Source organism: Puntigrus tetrazona, chromosome 6 (genome assembly GCF_018831695.1).
Source record: "Puntigrus tetrazona isolate hp1 chromosome 6, ASM1883169v1, whole genome shotgun sequence".
NCBI lineage: Eukaryota > Metazoa > Chordata > Actinopteri > Cypriniformes > Cyprinidae > Puntigrus > Puntigrus tetrazona.
Window position 1 is genome coordinate 12,633,051 of NC_056704.1, and position 24,718 is coordinate 12,657,768.

The 24,718-nt window shown below is 36.1% G+C and overlaps 1 protein-coding gene across 1 annotated transcript in view; it reads right to left on the reverse strand.

The window, feature by feature from the left end:
• LOC122347614 (ras-related protein Rab-6B-like) overlaps window positions 1–24,718 on the reverse strand; it is a 68,736-nt gene that overhangs the window by 2,239 nt on the left and 41,779 nt on the right. The window contains 6 exon segments of the mRNA XM_043243024.1: window positions 2,252–2,318; window positions 5,423–5,516; window positions 13,892–13,950; window positions 13,952–14,004; window positions 15,260–15,365; window positions 15,752–15,805. Coding sequence (XP_043098959.1) covers window positions 2,252–2,318; window positions 5,423–5,516; window positions 13,892–13,950; window positions 13,952–14,004; window positions 15,260–15,365; window positions 15,752–15,805 — 433 coding nt within the window.

The following is a 24,718-nucleotide window of genomic DNA, read 5'->3' on the forward strand; positions in this document are numbered from 1 at the left end:
CATTTCATGCTGTAACATTCTCTGCGAATTATATTTCTAGACATAACTGTATTTATTATTACGAAATTACCTAAAGTACCTCTACCGCATTTTCAGTGGTCCCATATTTTATGCCCTTATTTTGTTCTCCACGTCTGTATGGATACTGAGTGCGGTAACATCTCAGCAGCTCTTTGCTATAATGACTGCACGCATGCAAACATACACCCCACGCTGGAGCGCACTATACACACTCCTCACAGGGCCCAGAAAACAAACAGAAAGAGGGCACCTTGCGTCATTCAAACTCTCCGGATTTTTATCTTATTCTGCCGCAAAGATATTCACAGAGATAATGAAGAGAAAAATGTTTCTCGTTACTATAGCAATAGACTTTCCCGCCGCCGCTAATAACAAGTGACTGAATGTGGCAGGAAACGTAATGAGAGGAAAATAAATTAGCCTCAGAGTGGAACAAGGCCAATATTTGAATTTCATGGTGGAAATGACATGAATGAGTAATGGAGAAGTATACCCACCAAAACCTCACCTCTGTAAATGAGACTTTACTCTGTCACACAAATTAGACTAAATAAATTAATATTAGCTATCAACAGATCATGGGACGGCTTCAATGGCTGCCTCTATGCTGCATGTTGTACAGTGACTGCTGCGAGGAAGGTGAAAACACAACTGGTAAAAAATATTAACAAAATATAAATACAGAAAATATTTACTTTTGTGGTTAACTACTTTAGGGCAAGCCACCGTCAATAGATATTTGAGAATATCTTAGTGATGTAAAGGCTTCATATTCTTGCATGCACACTTCCAACCAAATAAAAAAAACTACATTTTCTTAATTTTCTGTAACAATTTACAATAAGATTACATCTGTTACCATTACTTAACTACATCTATGAGGGGAAAAACCAAGAAATTATTTTATTATTAAAAAACAAAACAAAAAAGGGTAACACTTTATTTTAGGGTCTCTTAACAAGTATCTTATTAGCATGCATATTACTAGAATACTAGCCATTTATTAGTAATTAAGCACATATGAATGCCTTAATGAATCCTTAATCCTACCCAATACCTAAACTTATCAACTAGCTTACTAACAATTAATAATCAGTAAATTAAGAATTTATTTAAAGTCATGGGTAATAGTGAATAAGTGGTCCCTATTCTAAAGGGTTTACCAAAAAATCTGTATCCTTTAATATTATTTATTGGACTTGAGTTATGTTTATTTAATGGAGCTGAGTTATGTTTGATAAAGAATAATAAATACTGTAAAAATATTGCATACTGTTAGTTAATGACATTTACTGCATAAACCAATGGGACATTATTGTAAAGTGTTGCCAGTGTCTTCTTTTAAAGGATGTCTCATAAACATAAGAACTGTTGTCAAGAGTTGGATATGGAGGCTTACGACCCTAATATTTCAGTGTTGCAGTAGTCAGTATCAAATCTAAAAGGAAAGTAAAATGGAACAGAGAAGCTGTCCATCACGGAGAATCAAAGCACAGTGACATACGGCAAAATGTCAGAAAACTGTTTTATGACATGGGCTGACCTTGTGTCAGTATCTGAGTCTGACTCGACTGATATGAGCCAGAGCTCTAAAGCCTGAGGATGATGGGAAACTCTTACAATACAATACAGGACTGTAACCTCATGCTGCCTGTACATGCATCTCAACCTCTTGCGCACTTCATTTTTGTCTATATCAGTGATTCTCAGCTAGTGGTCTGTGGGTTGCCAGGTTTTACAGCAGAACCTGCCACTCAAAAACCAGCCAATCGCTTTTGAGGAGAATCCCGGTAAAATGAACTCATTTTAGGCCAATTCAATCTATAAAAGTTATTTTTTGTTAATAAAAATTATTCCTAGAATGTTAAAACTGGTTTTAAAAGAGAAGCCTAATATTAATGTTTGGGTTCACCTCTATTTACAGTGCTTTGATCAGTTACAATTTTTAAAGTCCCATGAAAAATGCGTGTTTTAACCTTAAACCATGTAAACAGATTGCATTACATCAAATACACAAAATAATGCTATATAAAAAATAACAGTGTAGTAGTTATTGACTGGGCTGTGGGAGTACATAAGACAAAAATAACAGGGGAAAATGTGCTAGAGGTCGTATGTAAGAGAACAAATCCTCAGTCGGTTATTTACATTATTATTAAATGTGTAGAGTGCTGCAGAGCAACCTGATTACGTACAGCAGGATTTGGTTTTGAGCTCACTGAAAGGATACTGCCTTCTTTGCTTGTCTCTTGCATGCTCTCCATTCCTGGAAGGGCAGCTGCCACACGTCGAAACAGCTGCAGGAGGAAAGAGAGAATGCTGTTAGAGACTTCAGCTGCGACAGTAACCAGATCACTTCATACAAAAGATGTTGTCTGTAAAGGACGGCAAGGTATGTTCTGCAGTCATTTTAAAAGTCATTTTAGGAGAAATTGTGCAATTGGGCAAAGTATTTGGGCATCGACATGTTAGCAAAACATTTCCTAATTTTGTAAAAGGTTCAACTGCTCACATGAAGTTGACCAGCAGACCGCTGCTCGCTTTGAAATAGAGTTGGGAGAAAAATTCAATTCCGTTCAACTGGTATTCAATTCATTTTCTTGGATATTTCCTTTATGTGGTATACTTTTACAATACTTTGGAATAGTCCTGCAGTGGCCCTGTGTCATACCGTTCAGCCTTCTGGCAGCAAACATGAGCCGAGCCATTTTTAAACCTGTAAAAAAGCAATTTGGAGCAAAGTGGACCTTCTCTGGTGCATTGAAGCAAACCTGCTCTGTTATATATAGTAATAGAAATGAAGATCCCATGCAACTACTGCTTTCAGAATCATAAATGTCACAGACTAAAACACCTGCTGACCTTAAAGCGGACTCTGTGTAGACGATGATAAAGGGACAGCAAAAAGCTTAGTCTGGCTCTGCCTTCTGAAACTTGCAATGCATTGCTGGCATACCACTACCAGCAGAGCAATTAATGGCCCACCACACACCTCCATTACAGCCACCCTCCATAAAGGACTGTTCCCAGAAGCTATATGAGGGCCATACACGCAATGATATATAGCTCCACTCACTCCCAATCATATCAAACAGGGCAGTTAGCTTATGTAGCCAACACCACCCCTCTCTCATTTCATGCCATCAATCACAATGGACGAGCCACAGGAAATGGGACACACTGGACCATTAAGCAGAAAGGGTCAGGAAAAAGACTCATTTTGTTAACTACCTTCAGGCCATTGTTTTTGACAGAAAAGACAGAGAGAGCCATAATCTAGCTGGGACAAAAACAAAACAACTCAAAACCAATTCCAATTAAGAAAAAGCAGAGACAGGCACATGCGTCTATACAATGTCTCATTTGTCATTTTACAAATCAGCTTTTAGCATAGCACAGCTGTGTGAGCGTTAGATAACATATTTCTGTACAACAACTTTTGCAGTTTTAGTCTCTGTTTAGTCTCTTTAGTCTCTGTTATATTAACTATATTTAGTATATATTAACTATATATATATATATATATATATATATATATATATATATATATATATATATATATATATATATATATGACTAACTATAACCTTAACCCAAATAGAAAACTTTTTGCATGTCTTTGGAACACGATTTAAGATTTTGAATGAAGCCTTGGATGCCTGTAACTGTCCCATTGACTGACAAGTAAATAACACTGTCAAGGTGCAAAAAAGTATAAAAGACATCGTCAGAATAGTCCATTCTTTTCTGGACCTTGACAGTGTTATTTATTAATGGGACGGTCACAAGCCTGCAGTTTTCATCCAGAAAATCTTAAATTGTGTTACAAAGACGATGGAGTAACCCTTTAAGGTTTTGTACTGTTTTTACAAATTATAGTGTCCCCAAAATAATGTTTTAGGAGGGTTTTTTTGATTAAACTTACTGATGGGTACAAATTTGTCCTCAAAACATGGCTAAGTAGCTCCACACACATCACTGCACGTAAAAGAGCCACTTCATTTGTTTTCAAATTAAGACTGGGAAGAAAATGAATCACTTTATTATACCACTAGACTAAAGTATTCAAAACTGAAAATAAACAATGTTCTTGCTATGCATAATGAAACGTAATATTATTAGCGATGAAACGCTGCTATACAACAAATGACTATCATCATAAAAACCTGTTGAGCATTGTATTATTTACACAAGAGTTCAATTTCATCCTGGAAAGGATCTGACACTTTGCTACTTCAATCAATATCCGAATCATTTTCTGCGATTACCTCTGTGAGGTAATCAGTTTAACTAATGTTGCTGTTATTGGAGAAATAAATAAGAAAAATTCAGTATTGATCGTAATCTCAGATGAATGCAGTTCCCTGCTCCAGTCAACACAAGTCTGAAACGAACACTTGCTCCAGTCAACCACACACACACACACACACACACACACACACGAGTAACAATGTAAAGGCTTGGAAACGATCTCTGTTTGTAATGGAGACTGGAACAAGTCAGCTCCACGTCTGGTGACAATAATATGTTGTTTGAGAGATTTAAAGTATCTTAGTGTTGTCTTGTACTGTCAGTGTTGAGCTCCTGTGAAACAGCGACACATGACTTTAAGAATAAAGGCTTAGAATTCAGAACAGCGCACAACAATACAGCTTTATTTTAAGAGTGACAATATATATATATATATATATATATATATATGAAATTAATATGATGTGTTTTGTGTATGTTTCAAACTGTAATTGTAAAATGGAAAGGTCTGACTCTAAACTGTGATCGGAAGATTGTGTTCAAATATGAATATTTTTCAGTATTAGTACAATGAATTATCAATAATAATATTTCACAAAACCAGTTATAAGGTATATTTGTAGCAATAGCCAAAAATCGTTGTATGGGTCAATAGTATAGATTTTACTTTTATGACAAAATAAATGAAAAGCTTATTAATTCAGACTTTTAATAAAAAAGACGTCCTTGGAGCACTGTTGGATATTTCATAACGTCACATCTCTATCGGTAGTTTTGACAGTAAGAAAGAAACTACTGTATTTGAGAAAACCAAAAAGACAGCAAATCTTGGTCATTCTAACTGAAGAGAGCCCGAGCGACTGGTGCAGTCTGTGATCCAGTCAGACAGAGCTGACGCTGACATGTACAAACACACACACTTCAGCCCACACAACACAAACTGTGTGCTGCACGCACTTCCGGCTCTCAGAGACAGAGAAAACACAGCAGTGCTCCGCGTCACATCTGATCTCTCCCACCTCAGTGCTTAGTCATCCTGAATCATGCTTTCAACTGCACCTCAGAAGAGAAATCAGAGCATCTCTCTCACACCTCACGCGATACGGCCGCTCTCTCCACTGAAGGATTGGGGGGTTGAGGTAAAGCTCACCTGTTTGACATTGTAGCCTGTCTTGGCACTGGTCTCGATAAACATCACACTCAGCTCCTTGGCCCGCTGCTCGCCTTCCTCGATCGTGATTTGCCTGCGAAAAGGTTGGTTTATTCATGAGTTTATTTATAAAACATTATTGAACTGTGACGACCCTGCAGAAAAACAAAGAATTTTCCATTGGACACTGGACATGCTGATCGCCAATAAAAATACTATCAATTTGATTTTTTCTTTTTGCGTGTAACATATCGATTTTTCCATCCCTCCTTCCTTCCAGTCAGCTGTAGTTTTGGAGCTTGTATACAAAATATATGCACATGTAATTATATGATTTTATTAATTATAACATTTTAGACAGTAGAAAATCTTTCATTAAAGAAAAATGTTGTTTTAACTTGAAATACATAGAGTTTTAGTTGTTAGGAGCTTGTTTTAATGCTTTTTTTTTTTTTAAAAAATGAGATATACCTTATTTTATATATGAAGATCTAATCTGTTGTTTGCTGAGGGGCCCCTAGTAGCCCCGGGCCCCTGGGTGAGAACCAATGTAACATAGTATGTTTTAAAAGAGAGATATTTGGGGGTAATATTTTAAGAATCATTTCAAAGCATCCGAATTGGTATATTTTAATTATGTGGCATTAACAGCTCAGATAACAGTCTCAAAAACAGAAAAGATTGCAGATTTTGTGCATCAGCTGAGCAATAGAATGATGAATGGCGATGGGCTGAAGAATACTTTCTCCAGACCTCCTCGGTCGAAAGACAAGCTCACCAACAGCAAAAAAAAACAATACATGCAGCTACTGAATGCTGGTCTTGGCAGGAGGGATGCCATGAATAATGGCAAAGAGGGGCCGCATGAATAATCATTCTGCCTGTAATGGCGACCACTATCACGAAACTGCCCAGCCTCGACAGTAGCCCAACAAGATATATGAAAACAGCAATAATGGAAATGTGGCTTTTGATGAAGTGGTTAGTGGGTCACGGATTATGGCTGAAGTATTATCGGACAGCACAGGCTGAGACTAAGACTGAGCCTGAGACAACGGCATCAGTCATTGCCTCCCTACCCTCATCTCTGCTAACTCTAATTAATTGATGTTGAAACTGATTAATTGCACAAAGGGAAGGCTCATTAATTAAGCCTCATTTGTATGACACACTTGTGGCATTAATCCATGTCTATGACTATGGAGCTTGTTTACGCGCGAGTTTGCGAGGCGGCTGAGAGAAATGAGTAGGCTGAAGAGGAGACTAGCTGCATCTCAGAGCAGCGGGACGTGAATAGGACATGCTGTATTTAAACCACCGAGCTCTGTCTGCTGGGACAGCCGTGATGTAACCAACAAACTCTTTTGTTCTCTTTACAGACAGGAGCTCAGAGGCATTTGTGAGTTTACTTAACTCACGAATTGCATTCTTGGCCCGCTGCTTCTCAAAGTATACAGCTCATTCTCCGTAAACGGTTCCAATCGTGCCCCCAAGACCGTGAACTAAATTATATTATTTGATTGAAATGCACTGTAAATAAAATTCTATTTAAGTAATGTAAATGATCAAACTAATTTGTACTCAATATTTTACTATTATCGCTTGCATAACCCCACTGAACACTATATTGTAATTGGTAAAAATTTAATTCTACCTAAATTTAATTTTTAGAGTAATTTAGAGTCTATTCAGTGTTTAAAATGATTTATGCATTTTCTTTTCCAATTTCTTTTGAATTTTGTTGAGTTATGTTGATGTTCCCCTTTAAAAAATAAATGTAAATCTACGCACATATGTGTACACACACAGACACACACGGATACACACGGATACACACATGCACACACACACACAACCATTCAAAAATTTAGGGCAGTAAAATGATTGCCTAATTGATTACATTTTTATTTATTTACTTATTTTTAAGAAATGAATACTTTTATTTATTTATTTAATTAATTTTATTATTATTATTAATTAATTATATTATTTTATTGACACAGAAGAATGGAGCATTGTTTTAATTGTATTTAAGATAAAAATGCAGTGATTAGTTAATGTATTTAATTGCATATCAAATTGGGCTGAAAATTTACCCCAGAAGGTAATATAAAGTCATCACTGTGTTAAATGAGAAAAGTCATAATGAGTCATAATTTAACTGTAACCTACTACATAACTACTACTATATTAGACAAGACTACAAGATATATTAGACTAACTACTATATTGGACAAGACTACATACAGTATCTAGGTAAAAACAACTAACCACCGATATTTGTTACACTCTAATCTGAACATTGGGAGTTACTTCATAACTGACATTCCTGAATAAGACAAAATGAGAACGTTGAAACACTTTTCTCATTAATTCACAGAGCAAGTGTCAGTATGCCTTCTAACTGTTCATGATATCCATTACTCAGTCATTTCTTATATTACCAGTTACATTTATAGCAGTTTGATCATTGAGGCACCACCTCGACTTGTTTCTGTTTTTAGAGACAACATGGTCCCTTAAGAGATGCAGTCATCTATTCATCCACGGTAGAACTATGAAGGTGTTTTCTTTTTTCAAAGCTACTGTGACAATTAAAGAACTTGATGGATATGAACATCAGATGTGGTTTGATGCGGTTTTGTCTCACGATCAAAGTCCTCCAAACAGCGCAGATATGTTTTTGAGCTCTTTTCTTGTCTTTTAAAGAGTGAAACTGCTTTTCACTTTCCAATCAAAACCCTCAGGGAAAGCAAAGGGGCGACAGCAGAAAAAACTGATGAAATATAATAGACACTTTTTTTTTTGACTGCAGAAAACCAAAGCAAGGACTCCATACCTGACCCTGAAGTCTGTCTCTGGCTGATGAATGCGCTTTTGAAGTCCTCAGTAGCCACAAGCTAAATATTTTGATATTCATGTCATAAAAGAAAGATGGGATTAAGAAGAGGACGTGTAGCACAAGTTATAAATGCTGATGGGGCAGAATGTCTTGTCAGCCTAAATTTCCTGCCTTCTCTGCTGAATCTTCCGGTCATAAATGTTTTATCCGGTGCTATCTTAAGCTCACAGAAACAGCACACACAGGTTTGGCATGCATGTGCCACTGAGTTCATATCTGCCTACATTCAAAAAGTCGTGATTACGTTTAGGAGCCGTCACCTCTTCACCAAAATGGCGAAAAAGCATTCAGCACTGCGGTCTGTACATATGGTACATCTTGACCTTGAAATAGCTGATTAATGTGCTGCGGGCTTTCAAAACCCATGTTTTTCCGCACAACACGTTTTCCTTTTTTTCAAGTGGATGGTAAATCGATCGTTTGACGCTTTGGATTGATGTACAGTGTATCGGTTGGGCTGAACGTGTCTCTTTTCGCTTGGTGCTGTCTCAAGGGTAGGTGATCTCAGCTGACATCAAGTAGGGTTTCTGGAAGAGCGCAGTACCATCTGTTCCTCTAGAGAGAACAAACATCCTCTGGACACAATTCATGCATTACACCCACACTGACTTTAAATCTGTTATTACAGCCTTACAGTATATGAGACTTTTTGTTGTAAAAATAGCATTTGTCTAACATTTGTTAAACACACACACACCTTTAATGGTGGCGTTCTATTGACATGTTGAGCTACTGGCATGCAATGTAAAAAAAAAAAATCAATTTGAAGATGTAAATCAACAAAGGTTATTGGGATATGTTTTAAAAAGAAAATGCAAATCAGGATATCACAATGATTTCTGAAGGATCATTTGACGCTGAAGACTGGAGTAATGGCTGATAAAAATTCAGTGCTGCGTCACAGAAATAAAAGGTATTTTAAAATATAATAAAATAGGAAACTAATATTAGAAATTGCAATAAAATGACTACTTTTGATCAAATAAATACAGCCTTGATGAACATAAGAGACTTTTTAAGAACTATATTAAAGCTATACTAAAGAATTGAAGAACTATATGTGTGTGTGTGTGTGTGTGTGTGTGGACAAATTTGTTTTGAAAATCTGTCATATTGCTTGGATTTGATTAGCGAATTAGTTCATCAAAACATTTCCTTTATTATGAAAATAAAACTCATTTCCAGAATGAATGAATTATATACAGATACTAAATACAGTATGTGATGTAGAGTGCATACGTGTGTATATCAGAAGTTTCAGAAGTGACATGTACACACATACCACAGCAAATGTTCTGACAGGTTGCTTACTCCTGACTTATTACCGGGTGCCATGGCAACAGTCTGACCCAGGGTTTTTAATATCTTTCCTGTGCACAGAGACACTCGCTACGCTGAGACAGAGGATCCGCCTCCAGTCGTATAACTGCCACCTCAGTCGTCCAATCGCGATTGCAGACCCAGAGTCACAACAGGAGCAGTTGGCAAAAGGCATCTATAGAAAACTACTAATACCATATAATGAAGTGCAAGCGAAGTTAACAGCACATTGCCATCAGTGGTAGTACAGTACGACTAATGTCACAGGGCTCATATTTATTGGAACTACTGTCCAAGATGCCAGGCCCTGTTTAACCTTTCACTTCCTCTGGCACAAAAAGTACATGACGCTTTCTGCCGGGCACAAACACTTTAATCCTCTCCAGGGCATCATGCCACCGTTATACAAATCCCACAGTGTCTGTCTTCACAACAACTAATTCTGCTCTACAGCTAATCTTATCTGCTGTTGTCAAAAAAGATTCAACTATGGAGTGTGTCTAAAATCACGAGATTCCATTTACTCCATATATTTATCTATATGGTGCTGTTCATTCATTAATGCCATGGATTTGTTATTATTGACCTATTTTGGTGATTAGAAGACTTGAATGTGCTCAGAAATGTAGGGTTGGTGAAAACATGTTTTTTTAATTCTCTTATGCAATCTGTGTGATAAGTCTCTTATGTGATCAAAAATACATTCAAGACAGAAATATCGTGAAATTGCATTACAGTTTAAAATAATCGTCTTTTATTTGAATATATTTTAAACTTTTATTCCTAGACTGTCTAAAATGAACAATGTAAATGAAACAATGAACAATGTAAATGAATGAAATCATAAAAATATATATTTTTGATGAAAATCAGTCAATACTCTTGCACTCAGTTTTTTCAAACTTACAAATACTACTTTTTAAACGCATTCCATTGCTTTTATGGAACGAAAATATATTATTTTACAAAAACGATCACATAATCATGCCACAAATTTGCTAAGTTATTTATTTGATCATTATTAAAAATGTTGGTCACATGTTGGTCACACTTTATTTGAATGTCCAAACCATTAACTATGACATCTGCCTCAATAAACCCTGATTTGCTGCTTATACATAGCTAGTAAGGTGTTAAGTTTAGGTATCGGGTAGGGATGTAGAATACAATCATGCACAATATGTCCCTTATAAGTACTAATAAACAGCCAATATATTATTAATGTTCACGCTAAAAAGCAACTAAGTAATAGTGATAACTGTCTCCTATACTAAATTGTTACCAAAATGTCAAAGACGGAAGAAGTCTTATAGTCTAAACTAAATAATAAGAATATTCGCTTCTGGGTGAACTTTCCTTTAAAATGCTAGAAAAAGACGGTCTGTTAGAGAGCGGTGAGAGACGCTGTGATTGGACAATAGCTGCCCATCAGAGAACTCAAGATGAAAAGGCACACTGATGTTGCATAAAAAAAACTAATGGCACCTTTGAACCAAATTAACCTAATTCTAGATAGGCCTGTCAAACAAACCATGCTAAACTCAATTTACAAAATGTACTAAATGTACGGACAGCGGACAGTGTTTCGTGTGAGCACAGAACTACTGTAACTGCCTCCATTATCAGCCTGCACCCACAGACTGATAGACCTGCCACATTCCTTCACAGTCGTCAGGGAAACAAATCCTGCATAACGCTCATATTAAAACACGGTCAGCTCTACCTCAGCGTGCGCTATTTATCACCATGGAGATGTGTTACAAACAATCAGTTTCTTTCAGGAACTTATTTCCTGCAAAGTGTCATGTTTACTCTCTGACACCATGAACAATATATATATATATATATATATATATATATATATATATATATATATATATATATATATATATATATATATATATATATATATATATATATAGTGAAACATTAAAGCTTCAGATAAATGCACTCTTGACTACATGCACTGGTAACACTTTACAATGAGGTTCATTAGTTAACGACATTAGTTAACATGAAATATTTATTAACCTTAGTTAATGCTAATTTCAGCATTTACTAAAGCATTGAAATCACACCTTGCACTGTGAGCTAACATGAACAAGGAATTGTTGTACTTTTATGAATTATGTTAACAAAGATGAATAAATGCTGTAATAAATGTGTTGTCCAGTAATGTTAGCAAATGACACCTTATTGTAGAGTCTTACCCATGCATTATTATGCAATTTCCTCTTATAATAGACGTGATTAGATTAGATTAAACAAAATGCATATACAATGACAGGATCTAATTAGGTAGGATCTAACTAGAAGTACAAATTGTTCTATATCATATCATATATTATAGTCAAATGCAATAACATAACACCAAATCTGCATAATGTGACCTGAACACAGTAATGGCTTCTGATATTTCAGCTTTGCCATCCCGGTAATACGTTACGTTTAGCAATTTTAATTTGTAATATTCACAATGTTACTGTTTCAAATAATGGCATCCTTGGTGAGCATTAAAAGCTATTTGTACACTTCCTAAGCCACACTTAAAATGCACTAAATTTATTGCATTAGATTGTCAAACCAAGAGATATCTGCAAACAACGAAGCGCTCAGGTTTATTGCCATAACCGCTCTTGCTTCTAATAATCTGTTGTGTTTCTAAAAAAAAAAATGTTCTGTTGTTTTAAAGTCTCTTAAGACCGAGAGCTGTGAATTAGTATGGATAACCTGCTCTTTGCTCAGGAGGTGCAATGGAGGATGAAAACTATAGAGGCAAGTTATTATTGAACAAAAAGAGAGGAAAACATTGACCTCCCTCTGGGACACATAGTTAGAGAGAGAGAGACTGAGCCGTATTCATCCCTGAGCTTCCACGTCTCTGAAGGACTGAGTAAGTGAAGCATGAAATGCCCATTTCTTACAGAAGTTTAATTTGTTTCATGACATGTTTTTCTGGTCTGTTAGCTATAGTGATTTTTCTTTACATTGAAATTTCATATTTAAAAAGTGATTTTGGACACATCTATTCCCATTTTAATATTTTGTTTTATTTATTACTGATTAAAGCTTGAAGCTCCTTTGAAGCTGTGCTTTCCTGGTGATTAATATTACAGTCAATTTAGTCCATTTCAAAATAGCAATCAGCTAAACAAAAACAAAAAGTAACTTGTTACATTAAAACTATTCAGGGGTGGGGGTGGGGGGTCTCTTTTAGATACACACAGAAAAAGCAACTATGTGATTTATTTTTTTAGCAATATTTATCTGGCATAGATTTCGAATAGCGTAAAAAAAACCTTGAGCATACATGAGTTTGTAATGTTTCTGAATATAGTAAAATTCTAATATTTAGAAATATTATTAGTTTAAATTTGAAAATATTTTGATGAAATGAACTGATTCGATGACATAGCTGAATTCTCACAAGATCCTTTAGAAACCATATATGCTTATTTGATGCTTAAGAAAGATTCATCTTTATTATCAATGTTAAAAGTGTTGAATAATCTTATTTGTGCTGCTTCTTTTTCTAGGATTCTTTCAAGATGAATAGAAAGTTCAGAAGAACAGCGCTGATTTGAAGCAGGACTGATCACTTTTGATCAATTGAATGAATCCTCGCTGAATTGAAGTATTACAAAAAAATCTTGCTGACCTCAAGCTTTTGCACGTTAGTGAATATATTTCTACTAAATACATTCGAACACCAAATTCTATATCATATACTATTATATTTTAAAGTTAACTTTAAGTAAACTGAACTATACTTAATCAATTCACTAAAAACACTTCTCAACACTACATACAGCAGATTGAATATTACCTCAACTCACAAATATATATCAGTATTGTAACAATTTGCCTCACTATATGGTGACAGGTTGGGGGGAAAAGCAGCTTGTTATTTTAAAACTTCATTTTAAGTTAATACTAGTTACGTAAAAGCATCACTACTTTGACAGTTACCCTCCACAGACCATTTTAGGCAAGCCTTTTCTAAACAACGTTATTTTTGCATTCTTTACTTTACTTCATCTTCTACACAACTATAGGGTTTGTTCTTAAATTATCCGTCATCCTGCATCCTCCCAGAAGTCTAAAGTGAGAATAAGGCTTCCGCCTTTTTCAGAGAGTCTCTTTAATGAAACTGTCAGCTTCGCTTCACACGCTGGTGAGTGAAACAGCCTTGTTAAGCAGCTTAATAATAAAAGCGTGCGAGAAAGATTGAGAGCGAGACAACTCACCTCTTATCTGCCAGATCTGTTTTATTGCCCACCAGCATGATGATGACATCACTTCTCTCTCTCCGTTCTCACATCATCGATCCATTTGGAAGTTTGCTGGAATGAATTCACATCTATATGAAAAAAAAAAAAAGACAGAAGGTGGTAAATACTTTGTAGGGCAAACAGTGAAATAGTTTATATAATCTAATAATTTGCAGTTAAGGCTGGTAATATAAATATATATATATATATATATATATATATATATATATATATATATATATATATATATATATATAAATATATATATATAAAAGCATCAGTATCAGTATCATCTGGCCTTCATTTATAGTACATAATAAAAATATATATAAAAATAAAATGTATTTTTAAAATATATATTTAACTAATCAACAGCCTTAACAGATTTATGTTGTAATTTGTGTTGATGATAAAATGTGTTGATGGTAAATTATTTTATTATAATTTTTTAAATTATTTTATTGAAATGTATATGGTATAGCTGCATAATTTCTTACCTATATATATACATATATATATATATATATATATATATATATACATATATATATATATATATATATATATATATATATATATATATATATATATATATATATATATATATATATATATATATCACAGCTATTGTCATATTATTGAAATATTCAATAAGGTTTTATTATATGCTTATGTACTGCATAATTTCTTACCTATATATATATATATATATATATATATATATATATATATATATATATATATATATACAATATATATATATATATATATATATATATATATATATATATATATATATATATATATAAATATATATATATATATATATATATATACAATATATATATATATATATATATATATATATATATATATATATATATATATATATATATATCACAGCTATTGTGCAATTGTGTGTTATTGTCATATTATTGAAATATTCAATAAGGTTTTATTATGAGCGTTTATGTGCAGCCTGACATCACTGAACCTGCTTCTGCTTCAAGGTGAAACTGGCTGCTTTACCTATAAAATCAAGCTTTGTGTTTCCTGCTCATACTAACAAAGCTGTGTGCACTGCTAACTCTGGCTTACTGACAATAAAGCCGTCATCTTTTTATTATGAAAAATAACCTACAGATGCTTCTTTGGGGTTGAATCTATCTGGTTATAGTGTTAAACAAGGCTAGACCTGTAACGCACATCTCAAACTGACAAATCGGGCAGCTATAATAAAGTTAACCGCTTTGATTGTTTGGCTCTTGGTAAATGTATTTCAAAGCTAAAGGAGATTCGATCATTACAGTGTGTGTGTGTGTGTGTGTGTGTGTGTGTGCTCACTTGTGATGTCATACACCACCACAGCTACGGTGGAGTCTCTTATATAGCTCGGAATGAGGCTCCTGAAACGTTCCTGGCCTGCCGTGTCCCACAACTGCAACCGAACCTGCAAGTCAGAGAGCCCCAACTGAACAGTCAAATTATTCAGCGTCTCAAACACACACACACAGGCACAAATACACAAACACGTGCAGAGCCAAGCTAGGAGCTGGATCAATATGACCTTATAAAACCACAGCAAACTGCTCGGCTGAAGGTCATGGAATCATTTCTGGGTTATAAACTCCAGACATCTCTAGAGGATACGATCTATTTTCTTGATACATGAGCTTCCAGCCATATACTAAAACTGACAGAAATCCAGCTGGTATAATAAAAAAAGCTTCGGAGATTCAATATGGTTTCATTAAAACTCTTCTCTTTTGGCTTGGAATACAAACCAGAGGAGTGTATCTGATTTGGTGCTGTATTAGAACATGCTAGACTGCTTACCGTTCTGTCCTCCAAATACATGGTTTTTGACAGGAAGTCAATTCCAATTGTCGCCTGTTACGAAAGAAGGAAAACATTATGTAAGAACAAAATTAAATCAGATCCTGAAGTTGAGGGGGAACAAGACCGTTCTCTTGCATGGGAAATCTAAGGCGTTCTAGATATCAGAAGATGCTGTCTAGAATAAAACAGACAGCCGTTACGTTCCGCCTGTCAGTTTGATGGCGGTAATAACTGCTATACATGATCACTCTGTTCTGGGAACTGCCTCTCTTTGTGATATATTATATACACGTATTATAGAGCATGACACCTGACTATAAATTAAAAAAAAAGCATTGCATGTATTGAAAAAGAAAAATTAAAACATTTTCAAAACAAATTCTCTGAGAATGAATTGTAGTGAACAACGATTATTTATGTCTGCTTACTTTACCATATTGGTTATCTGTTCACTGTTGCTCTATATTACACCAAATTGGCCAATGTTGTGTATTAAATGCAATACAAATAAATATTTTAAAGGTTTGGAAAAACATGGGGTTAAGTGATTAATGACAAAAATTTCATTTTGGGGTGGAGCAACACTTAGGAATAAAAATCCTACATGACAGACATAATAGTGAGCAAATAATTCTGAATAAATCCCACAACAGAGCCTCTGATTTCCTCAATGCTGCTATTAGAATATGTGTGTTTTACTTGATATTCTCAACCAATCACCACATACAGTTCAAAAGTAGAGATGGGTGGCCAACATTATTGTTAGGTGAAAATGACACATCTGCATTGGTGAGATTACTTGAACACTGATAGAATGAAAGTGTCTTCTGTTGTTGAAAGCTAATTCATTCTCCAGTGGTGCTTTTACTGCAATAAGAGTGCAGTCGATTGTGTCGATTACATTTGTAAAACCAGTGATTGCTGAAAATTGGCTTTTGAGTGTGTCTGTTGAATTCAACATGCAGCACGTTTTTTTAAAATCCTCTGTTCAATTTCCGGCTGTTGAAAAAAAAAATGCAACTATGCAAAGCATACCTACGCTTGGGCGAACATTTGCATAATGGTATGTACACTATTATGCCGAGTTTGTTGTTTATTAATCCAGATGCATTTTACGGAGGCGTTTTGTGTGTGCTTTTATCCAGATGGCCCCTGGTCTCCTCGGTTGTAGCTCCCTGTGGGCAGCTGCCGGATCGATAGGGGTCCACAGATCAGTGGGATCTGAGGAAAACATCACGGATGTCTGCAGTACAGAGGATTGGGCTTTCTCTGTGTGATTCAGTTGGATTGTGATAACTGTAACATTTCTATGTCACGATAGAGCAGATAAGGACTACTAGCCACCACTGAAAAGCCGAGCCTCTAGAATGAAGCTTATTTAATGCACTTTCTAATAAACATTCAAATATTTGTTGCAATTTATTTCAGATTAGATATTTATTAGTCGAGTCAAATTTATCTACATAGCTCATTTTTTACAAGATTAGTTTCAAAACAACTATCAAGATGTCAAGATTTTGGTTATAATATCTTAACATGTAACTATCTTCTGTAGCCTCTGAAGGGTAGTACTCAAAAAAAAAAGTATTTGGTGTTATTTAGGCAAAATAAGAAAAATGTACACATCTCCATTCTGTTCAAAAGTTTTCACCCCTGACTCTTAACGCGTCATTATTCTTACTGATGCATCAGTGAGCGGCTGAAACATCTGCCATAGCCGCATATAATGAATCCCCATTTTCCTCAGTGAGAAAAGATAGATCTCAAAATCATATACTCATCGTTGGAAAGGATTAAAATACAGTTGCTGGAAAACCATATAATTTGTAGGACCTGAAGGTTTATTCTGAAAAGCAGCAGGCAGCTTAACTGTTCAGGGCCAACATGACTCATGAACAACTATCACTAAACAAAAAAACACAGATTTGGATCATTACAGTAATAAAGGAACACTCTTTTTTGGAAAAAGGCTCATTTTTCAACTCCCCCAGAGTTAGTGAGTTGAGTTTTACCGTTTTTCAATCCATCCAGCTAAACTCCGGTTCTGGTGATAGCACTTTTAACGAAGCTTAGCATGGATCATCGCATCCACTTAGACCAGTAGCATGGCGTTCAAAAATGATTGAAGAGTTTCAATATTTTTTCTTGACTCTTTTGTATTTATATCGCATATTAAGACCAGTGGAAAAAGTTGTGATTTTCTAGGACGATATGATTAGGAACTAATCAGCCTAGAAAATTGCTGGACAATATGCAACCATCTGTAAATCTGTATGCAAATTTCTTTTTCAGGTCAGTACTAAATAAACAATAACACGCATTTTGTATAATCCCTCTTATTTTGATAAACAATTAACATTTTGCAACTTCAGAAAGGGGGATATAAACTTTTGACCTCAACTGTATGGTACTGGTACATACTTATTATTATGACTGTTTGTAGGTTTTATATACTTAGAGTATAGTTGTGTAAATAGTTTTTTTACAATTAAATCAATTGTGTTCTTTACTTGTTATGCTGTGTTATTGAGAATTCTGAAACCTATCACTCTTAATATTCCTGAATGGGTTGTATTTAAATTTATACCCTCACAATGCATCAAACCTCTCAAGGCAGTTTGACCAACAATATGGATAATATGAAAACAGCAATTAAAATGTGCATATTTTAATTTGCCTGCAGCAAGCAGATGCTTTGCACCACAATACCACTTATAAATGCATATATTTGTTATATCTACTCAAAGAGTGGTGTTTTATTTTGTTTGTGATTCAGGTGTAATAAGGTTGTTCTTTCAAATTGAGTCACATTCTTATCCGTGATCAATTTAGCACAATTTGCTGGTTGACTAAAGCTCATTCAAAGTATCTGCATTTAATCAGTCAGCAGAACCTTTTATGCAAAGCGAATAAGAAATAGAAGAGAACAATAGAAGCTTTCAAACCAAAAAAAACATTATATAAGTGTTGCGACAAATCCTGGTTGGTCTAGTATCTAGACTACTAATTGACAGTTTCACACAAAACACAAAGTCTTGTATTTGGTAATGTACAACTTATGATGTGAGGGTTTGTCCCTCAGTGCACTCACACAGCTGGTCATCAGCATCATGATCACGCATCCATTTCTGTAGCGATGCCAGCCCACTGTGCCGTCTTCAAAACAGAAGCAGTGAGCTCTTTCACCCCTGACACTGTTTCTTTCTTCTGTTTTAAGTTTCACTGTTGGTTGATCTAGCTTTTCCAAACCTGCACCTCTCTCCTCAAACCCCCTCCCCCTCTCTCTCTCTGTCCTCTCTCTGTCTCTCTCTCTCTCTCTCTCTCTCTCTCTCTCTCTCTCTCTCTCTCTCTCTCTGCTCTCTCTCTCTCTCTCTCTCTCTCTCTCTCTCTCTCTCTCTCTGTCTCTCTCTCTCTCTCTCTGTCTCTCTCTCTGTCTCTCTCTCTCTCTCTCTGTCTCTCTCTCTGTCTCTCTCTCTCTCTCTCTCTCTCTCTCTGTCTCTCTCTCTCTCTCTCTCTCTCTCTCTCTCTCTCTCTCTCTCTCTCTCTCTCTCTCTCTCTCTCTCTCTCTCTCTCTCTCTCTCTCTCTCTCTCTCTCTCTCTCTCTCTCTCTCTCTCTCTCTGTCTCTCTCTCTCTCTCTCTCTCTCTCTCTCTCTCTCTCTCTCTCTCTCTCTCTCTCTCTCTCTCTCTCTCTCTCTCTCTGTCTCTGTCTCTCTCTCTCTCTCTCTCTCTCTCTCTCTCTCTCTCTCTCTCTCTCTCTCTCTCTCTCTCTCTCTCTCTCTCTCTCTCTCTCTCTCTCTCTCTCTGTCTCTCTCTGTCTCTCTCTGTCTCTCTCTCTCTCTCTCTCTCTCTCTCTCTCTCTCTCTCTCTCTCGCTCTACTTTTGGAACATGAAAGAGGCAATAAATCATAGTGAATTAAAAATAACCTTCGATTTAATATATCAAATTTTAAGGTAACGTTTCAGACAATATCTTTTTATATTACGCATGAGGCATATAATGTGTTTTTTCTTAGCTATTCCAGTGATTCCTGCACTGCTATTTACCGCCTCCACTGATTCTACAGTGAAAAGAAATTATATTCTACTCAAATTGCCTTCAGTCAAAATCGAATGTGAGGAGAGATGAAAAGAGCTGGGTACTCTGCGAAATAAAATGAAGACAACTCTGCTTGCTGTTGCTTTTCATTAGAGTCTGATTCATTAACCAAGTGACTCATATGAGCTGATTCTTTTAAGGAATCGGTAAGAAAAGACATACAATTGTACAAGTTATTGGTCTGAATCAAAATCATTCTACGAAATGAATCATTTACTAAACATGTTAAGCGATTACTGATTTGAATTACTAACTGCAAGTCATCTTTACTCACTCACGTCCGACTCTAAATGAACTGGAAACCATATTATTAAGAACCTTGTATTCTTTCTTAAGATCTTTTGAATAATGTATTTTTTTCATACATTGCAAGTCAATGGGATCCCGTATTATTTGGACCTCAACGTTTCTCAAAATATCTTCCTCTGTCTTAAAATTATGATGTATGCTTAGTGCAGGCTTCAAAACATCCATATGAAAAGGGATTTCTGTGACAAAAATAAAAAAAGAAACCTCCCGTGTTAAACAGTGTCAAGATGAAAACCCAAAGGTGTTGAGCTTTTCAAGGAAAGAAGGCGAGAAAGAGAGGGAGAAAAAGTGACGCCGATGTTAAATATAGAAACTTGCACAGCTAGAGGAGTGCTCGCACAAAGAGATCCAGAATGAATTATTCATAAACATTTTAATTATTAAGCTTCACACACATCAGCTTTAAAACACAGAGTGTGGTTTCCAGCACAACTCCTCAAAAGCCTCAGAGGAGAAAGGTGTTCAGATAAGAAAAGGGAAATTGATTTCCTGTAGCTACTAAAATTCCTATAAATAAAGTCTAACTGGCAAATAAAACTGTGACAAGCACACAAACAAAAGTTGTTGCTTGAGGTATCAAATGAGGAAGCAGCTAATTATAAGCCTTTATTTAGTCTTCCAATACACCGCTCAGACAATATCGGTGACCTGAATTATGCCGTTTGAGAATGAATACAGACTGTAATGAACATTACAAATGCGAAACATTATGAAAAAGCAGCCGTCGTAGCTGATATCGCACAGCAGACGGCACATGCCCTTTAGACTCAGTACACCAGTCGTGGGGCCCCTAGGGAGGGTGGCAGGAGTTTGATTGGAATCGAACGCCAATTAAAACTCCACCAGAAGAGAAATTAGCCACACTAATCTGCTTCACAAAGCACCACCTTGAGTGAATGTCAGGCCAAATCCTGTTTATCTGTTTATCTTTCTATTTGCATTTAATCAAAGCATAAATTTTAAGAATGCAACACGCCCCAGGTGAGCAGACCCAAAGCATGCTGGGAGCTTAGCTGCATACAAAGTGCCTGCCTGACTGTGATTGTACAGCCGGAGCCTCCAAATCGCATTACGAAGAATGGAAAGCTGACCTGTAGATGAACATTTGTCAAATTCTGCAGAATCAGATCTGGGCCTATGACTGAGTTGGTATTTATCTGTAGTTTTAGACCTTGGCGAGCTGCCCGTTTGGCATTGATACCCCTGTAGCCTGAAGATAAATGACATGCAGCGGTCTACAGCGTTTCATTAAAGCATATTGATTGGAATGTAACAGCTCAATGCGGGACCTGAAGAGATGACGTCATTCGATCGGCCTGATGAACGATCTGAGACACGTTAAGCGATCACGTGGGCTAATGTTGGGGCATCTGGTCAATATCGGGAAGGCTTTAACTTGTTTACATTGTACAACTACATTCACTGCCTTCTACATGTGACAGGATTCTCAAGGCTACGTAGGGGAGGGGCGGAAATAAAAGGGTGCACTAACCATTAATCATCTTCAAGACAAAGACAAGATGTGTATGATGGTTTTTTAGTGATCCAAGTCATAGAATGTCAGGTAAGAAGAAGCATCTGGGTTTGTTTATCTATTTATTAAAGACAACTTCAATAAAGCAAGAACAGATGCTACTGAATAAATCTTGCTTGTAACAGCACAATTGTGAGCAAGTGGAGTGAACCAACTTGTAAATCTCAGTATATTTAGGCCTTTTTATGTTACTAGTACTTTACTCACTAGGAATGGTGTATAATTCTATTTCCGTTTAGTTGTTAATAACAGCATACAACATGCACTGTGATCTGTGTAGTCTGATTTACAAAAGATTGACTCTTATGACTTGATTCTTTACAATGAATCAAAATAAATAAATCACAGTTTGACTGACTGATTCAGGGATGCTAGGGAATCAAGCTTAACTCACTTTTGAACAATTACTTTTAGTCATAGCCAGTTCAAAATAATCTCTGAACTTACTGTATTATTTGTCTCTTTTAAAGGGTTATTTTACCCTTCATCATTCATCTTCGGAAAACTATTTCAAATATTATAATTACTATTTCAACGATGTCCTAACTACCTTTTTGGGCCTTGAATGTGATAGTTGTTTTGCTATTTTTGGATGGAGAGAAAGCTGTCAGATTTCATCCAAAATATCTTAATTTGTGTTCTAAAGATGAACTAAGATCTTACCGTTAGTAATTAATGACAGAATTTTTCACTTTTGGGTAAACCACTCTTTTAAAGGCATTGAAAAACTTCTATGTTTGTGAGAATAGTATTACTAGAAAAAAAAATACAAAAATATATATTTTTTGTTGTTGTGAATATAGTATGTAATGTTATTGAAAATACAGTTGTGACAAAATATGGTAATGAGAGGGGAAGTATTGCCTCATGCTGCTGCTTCTAAAATAAAAATGCTCCTGTGGGATTTTTGTCATTTAATTTCCTCACTCCGGTCCTTTTCCAAAAACGAGTGTGCTTGCCTTGTTGGCTACGGTGCATGTAGGCAGCTGCCTACTGTTTATTCTGGAATCTCAACGACAGATTTGGAATGTGACACAAAGACCTTAATTAAGATAGACTCCGTATTGAATTTAACACAGCTGAAAACAAGGCTGTCAGAGAATACACCAGATCATGACACTTTCACAACTTTTTCACGACGACATGTGTCTAAAAGTTTTTTTTTATTCAGAAAGACCTTCGGCCAAACACACATTGTACTTCCATCCCTCACAGCCTTGTTTTCATTCCCATCGATAATTAAATACGCCGCTACCATGACTAAAGCAAAACGATTCTTTAAATAACCTTCATCAGTAGTTCCAGTGAAAAAAAAATATTTGAAATATGAAATATGAGAGTGCATTCTCTATAAAAGTAATGCTAGAATTTGGACGAAACAATGTATATTAAGAGATAGCCGCTTACTTTTGGAGGAGCCTTCATGTCAAGAGTGTGCCTATGATGCTGTCTACAGAGGCAGCTCGCTAGTATTTGAACCAGAGCCTCTGTGTCTTCTCTGCTCCCTGGTTGTGCTGAGCAGAAAACAGTCACACTCCAGTGCTCCGTGTTGAGTGGCAGCTCAGTCAGGCGGCGCGGCACAGCTCTCCGCTGGACCTCGAGTAGCATGTCCAAATCTCACTCTATCTGCAGCCAAACGGCCATCACAGCAAAACAACCACAAACTCAGCAAATCAAGCTGAATATCTGACAGGCGGTCCGTCTCTGCTCTTCTTTTTCATTCGCTTAATAGTCTTCTAAATTCATTGCTCTGTTTCTCACCCCCCACTTTATCAGTATTCAAATCAATTATACGATAAAGTTGCCAAGTTTCATGATGTTTCTTAGTCCCTCGGCCCACTTCAAATTGAAGAACTACGCTAGAACCAGGGCAGAAAGTGTCATTGCGGCATTTTCTGGATGACTTAAAGCCCCAGTGAAACATGTAGTGCGTGTTTAATACAGCTGACTGTTCAGCCCCTTCTAATGAAGAGCGAAGGTCTCAGGAGCCCCACTAAAGAGAGAAGACCTGAAACCTCCTGCTGCGCTGCGCTGCGCCTCACTCGATCAAACAATGTAGGGCTCATAGTATTAGGAATTTCTAATTAATACTGGAAGAGCACACATAAACTGCATAAAATTCATTCAACGAGGACTACATTAATACCAGAGGTTCAAGGTTCAGCTGTTTAGATCCTGCAACTATTTCTCAACTCACAGTCATTTGCAATTATCATGTATTTTATGAGCGCTCTTTTGTGTAAATTAGGTTTGACGTACTTGTATGCACTTGGAAGAAGCATCAGTTCCCATTAATTAAAGAGGGCCGCATCCAGGTTGCTTTACTTTAGAAACTACATGTGCCAGCCAAGCAACCGCCATTGAAATAAATAAAAATGGCTAAATTAATAACGCAACGTTTGTTTTGTTTCTAAGGAATTTTAAGAGAAACAAGTTGATGCTTGAATATAACTGAGAGCGCATCCTGATTTATGACAGAGCAACCTCTGAACAATACAGTTTTCCTCTGGGCTATCTTGTTATGATCCTTTGATGCTTTTATATATTACTAACATAAACTGCAAGCAACAATTTTAAAATAACGAGATAAAATTCCTAAACATAAGAGTATGCGTCTGGTGGCTGAGGTTTATAAAGGGAAACACAAAACCTTTTGTTCTAAATGGTCGTTTTCTACTCTAAGTGCTGATGTAATATAGACTCAGCGATGAATCTACATCAGATGGAAAGTCATAAATATTCAGATGTGCCTCTCTTATTTTGCATAGAGCAAAAGACTGACAGATGATAGGAGTCAGGGTGATGCTCTCCGCTCTTCTGGCATATGCTATCATGAAAGCCCACTGCCAGACATCTTAAGGTCAATGTCAATGTTGAGAAGCAGCTTGATTCGAGCTTATTCAAGAATATGGAAATTAGAAAAGCGCTGGTGTCCCTTCCGTAACTGCAGAGAGCAACAGCTCATTAAGATGCCTTTCACTTCTCAAAGGTGACACTGATGAGGAAGTGTATTTTATTCATATG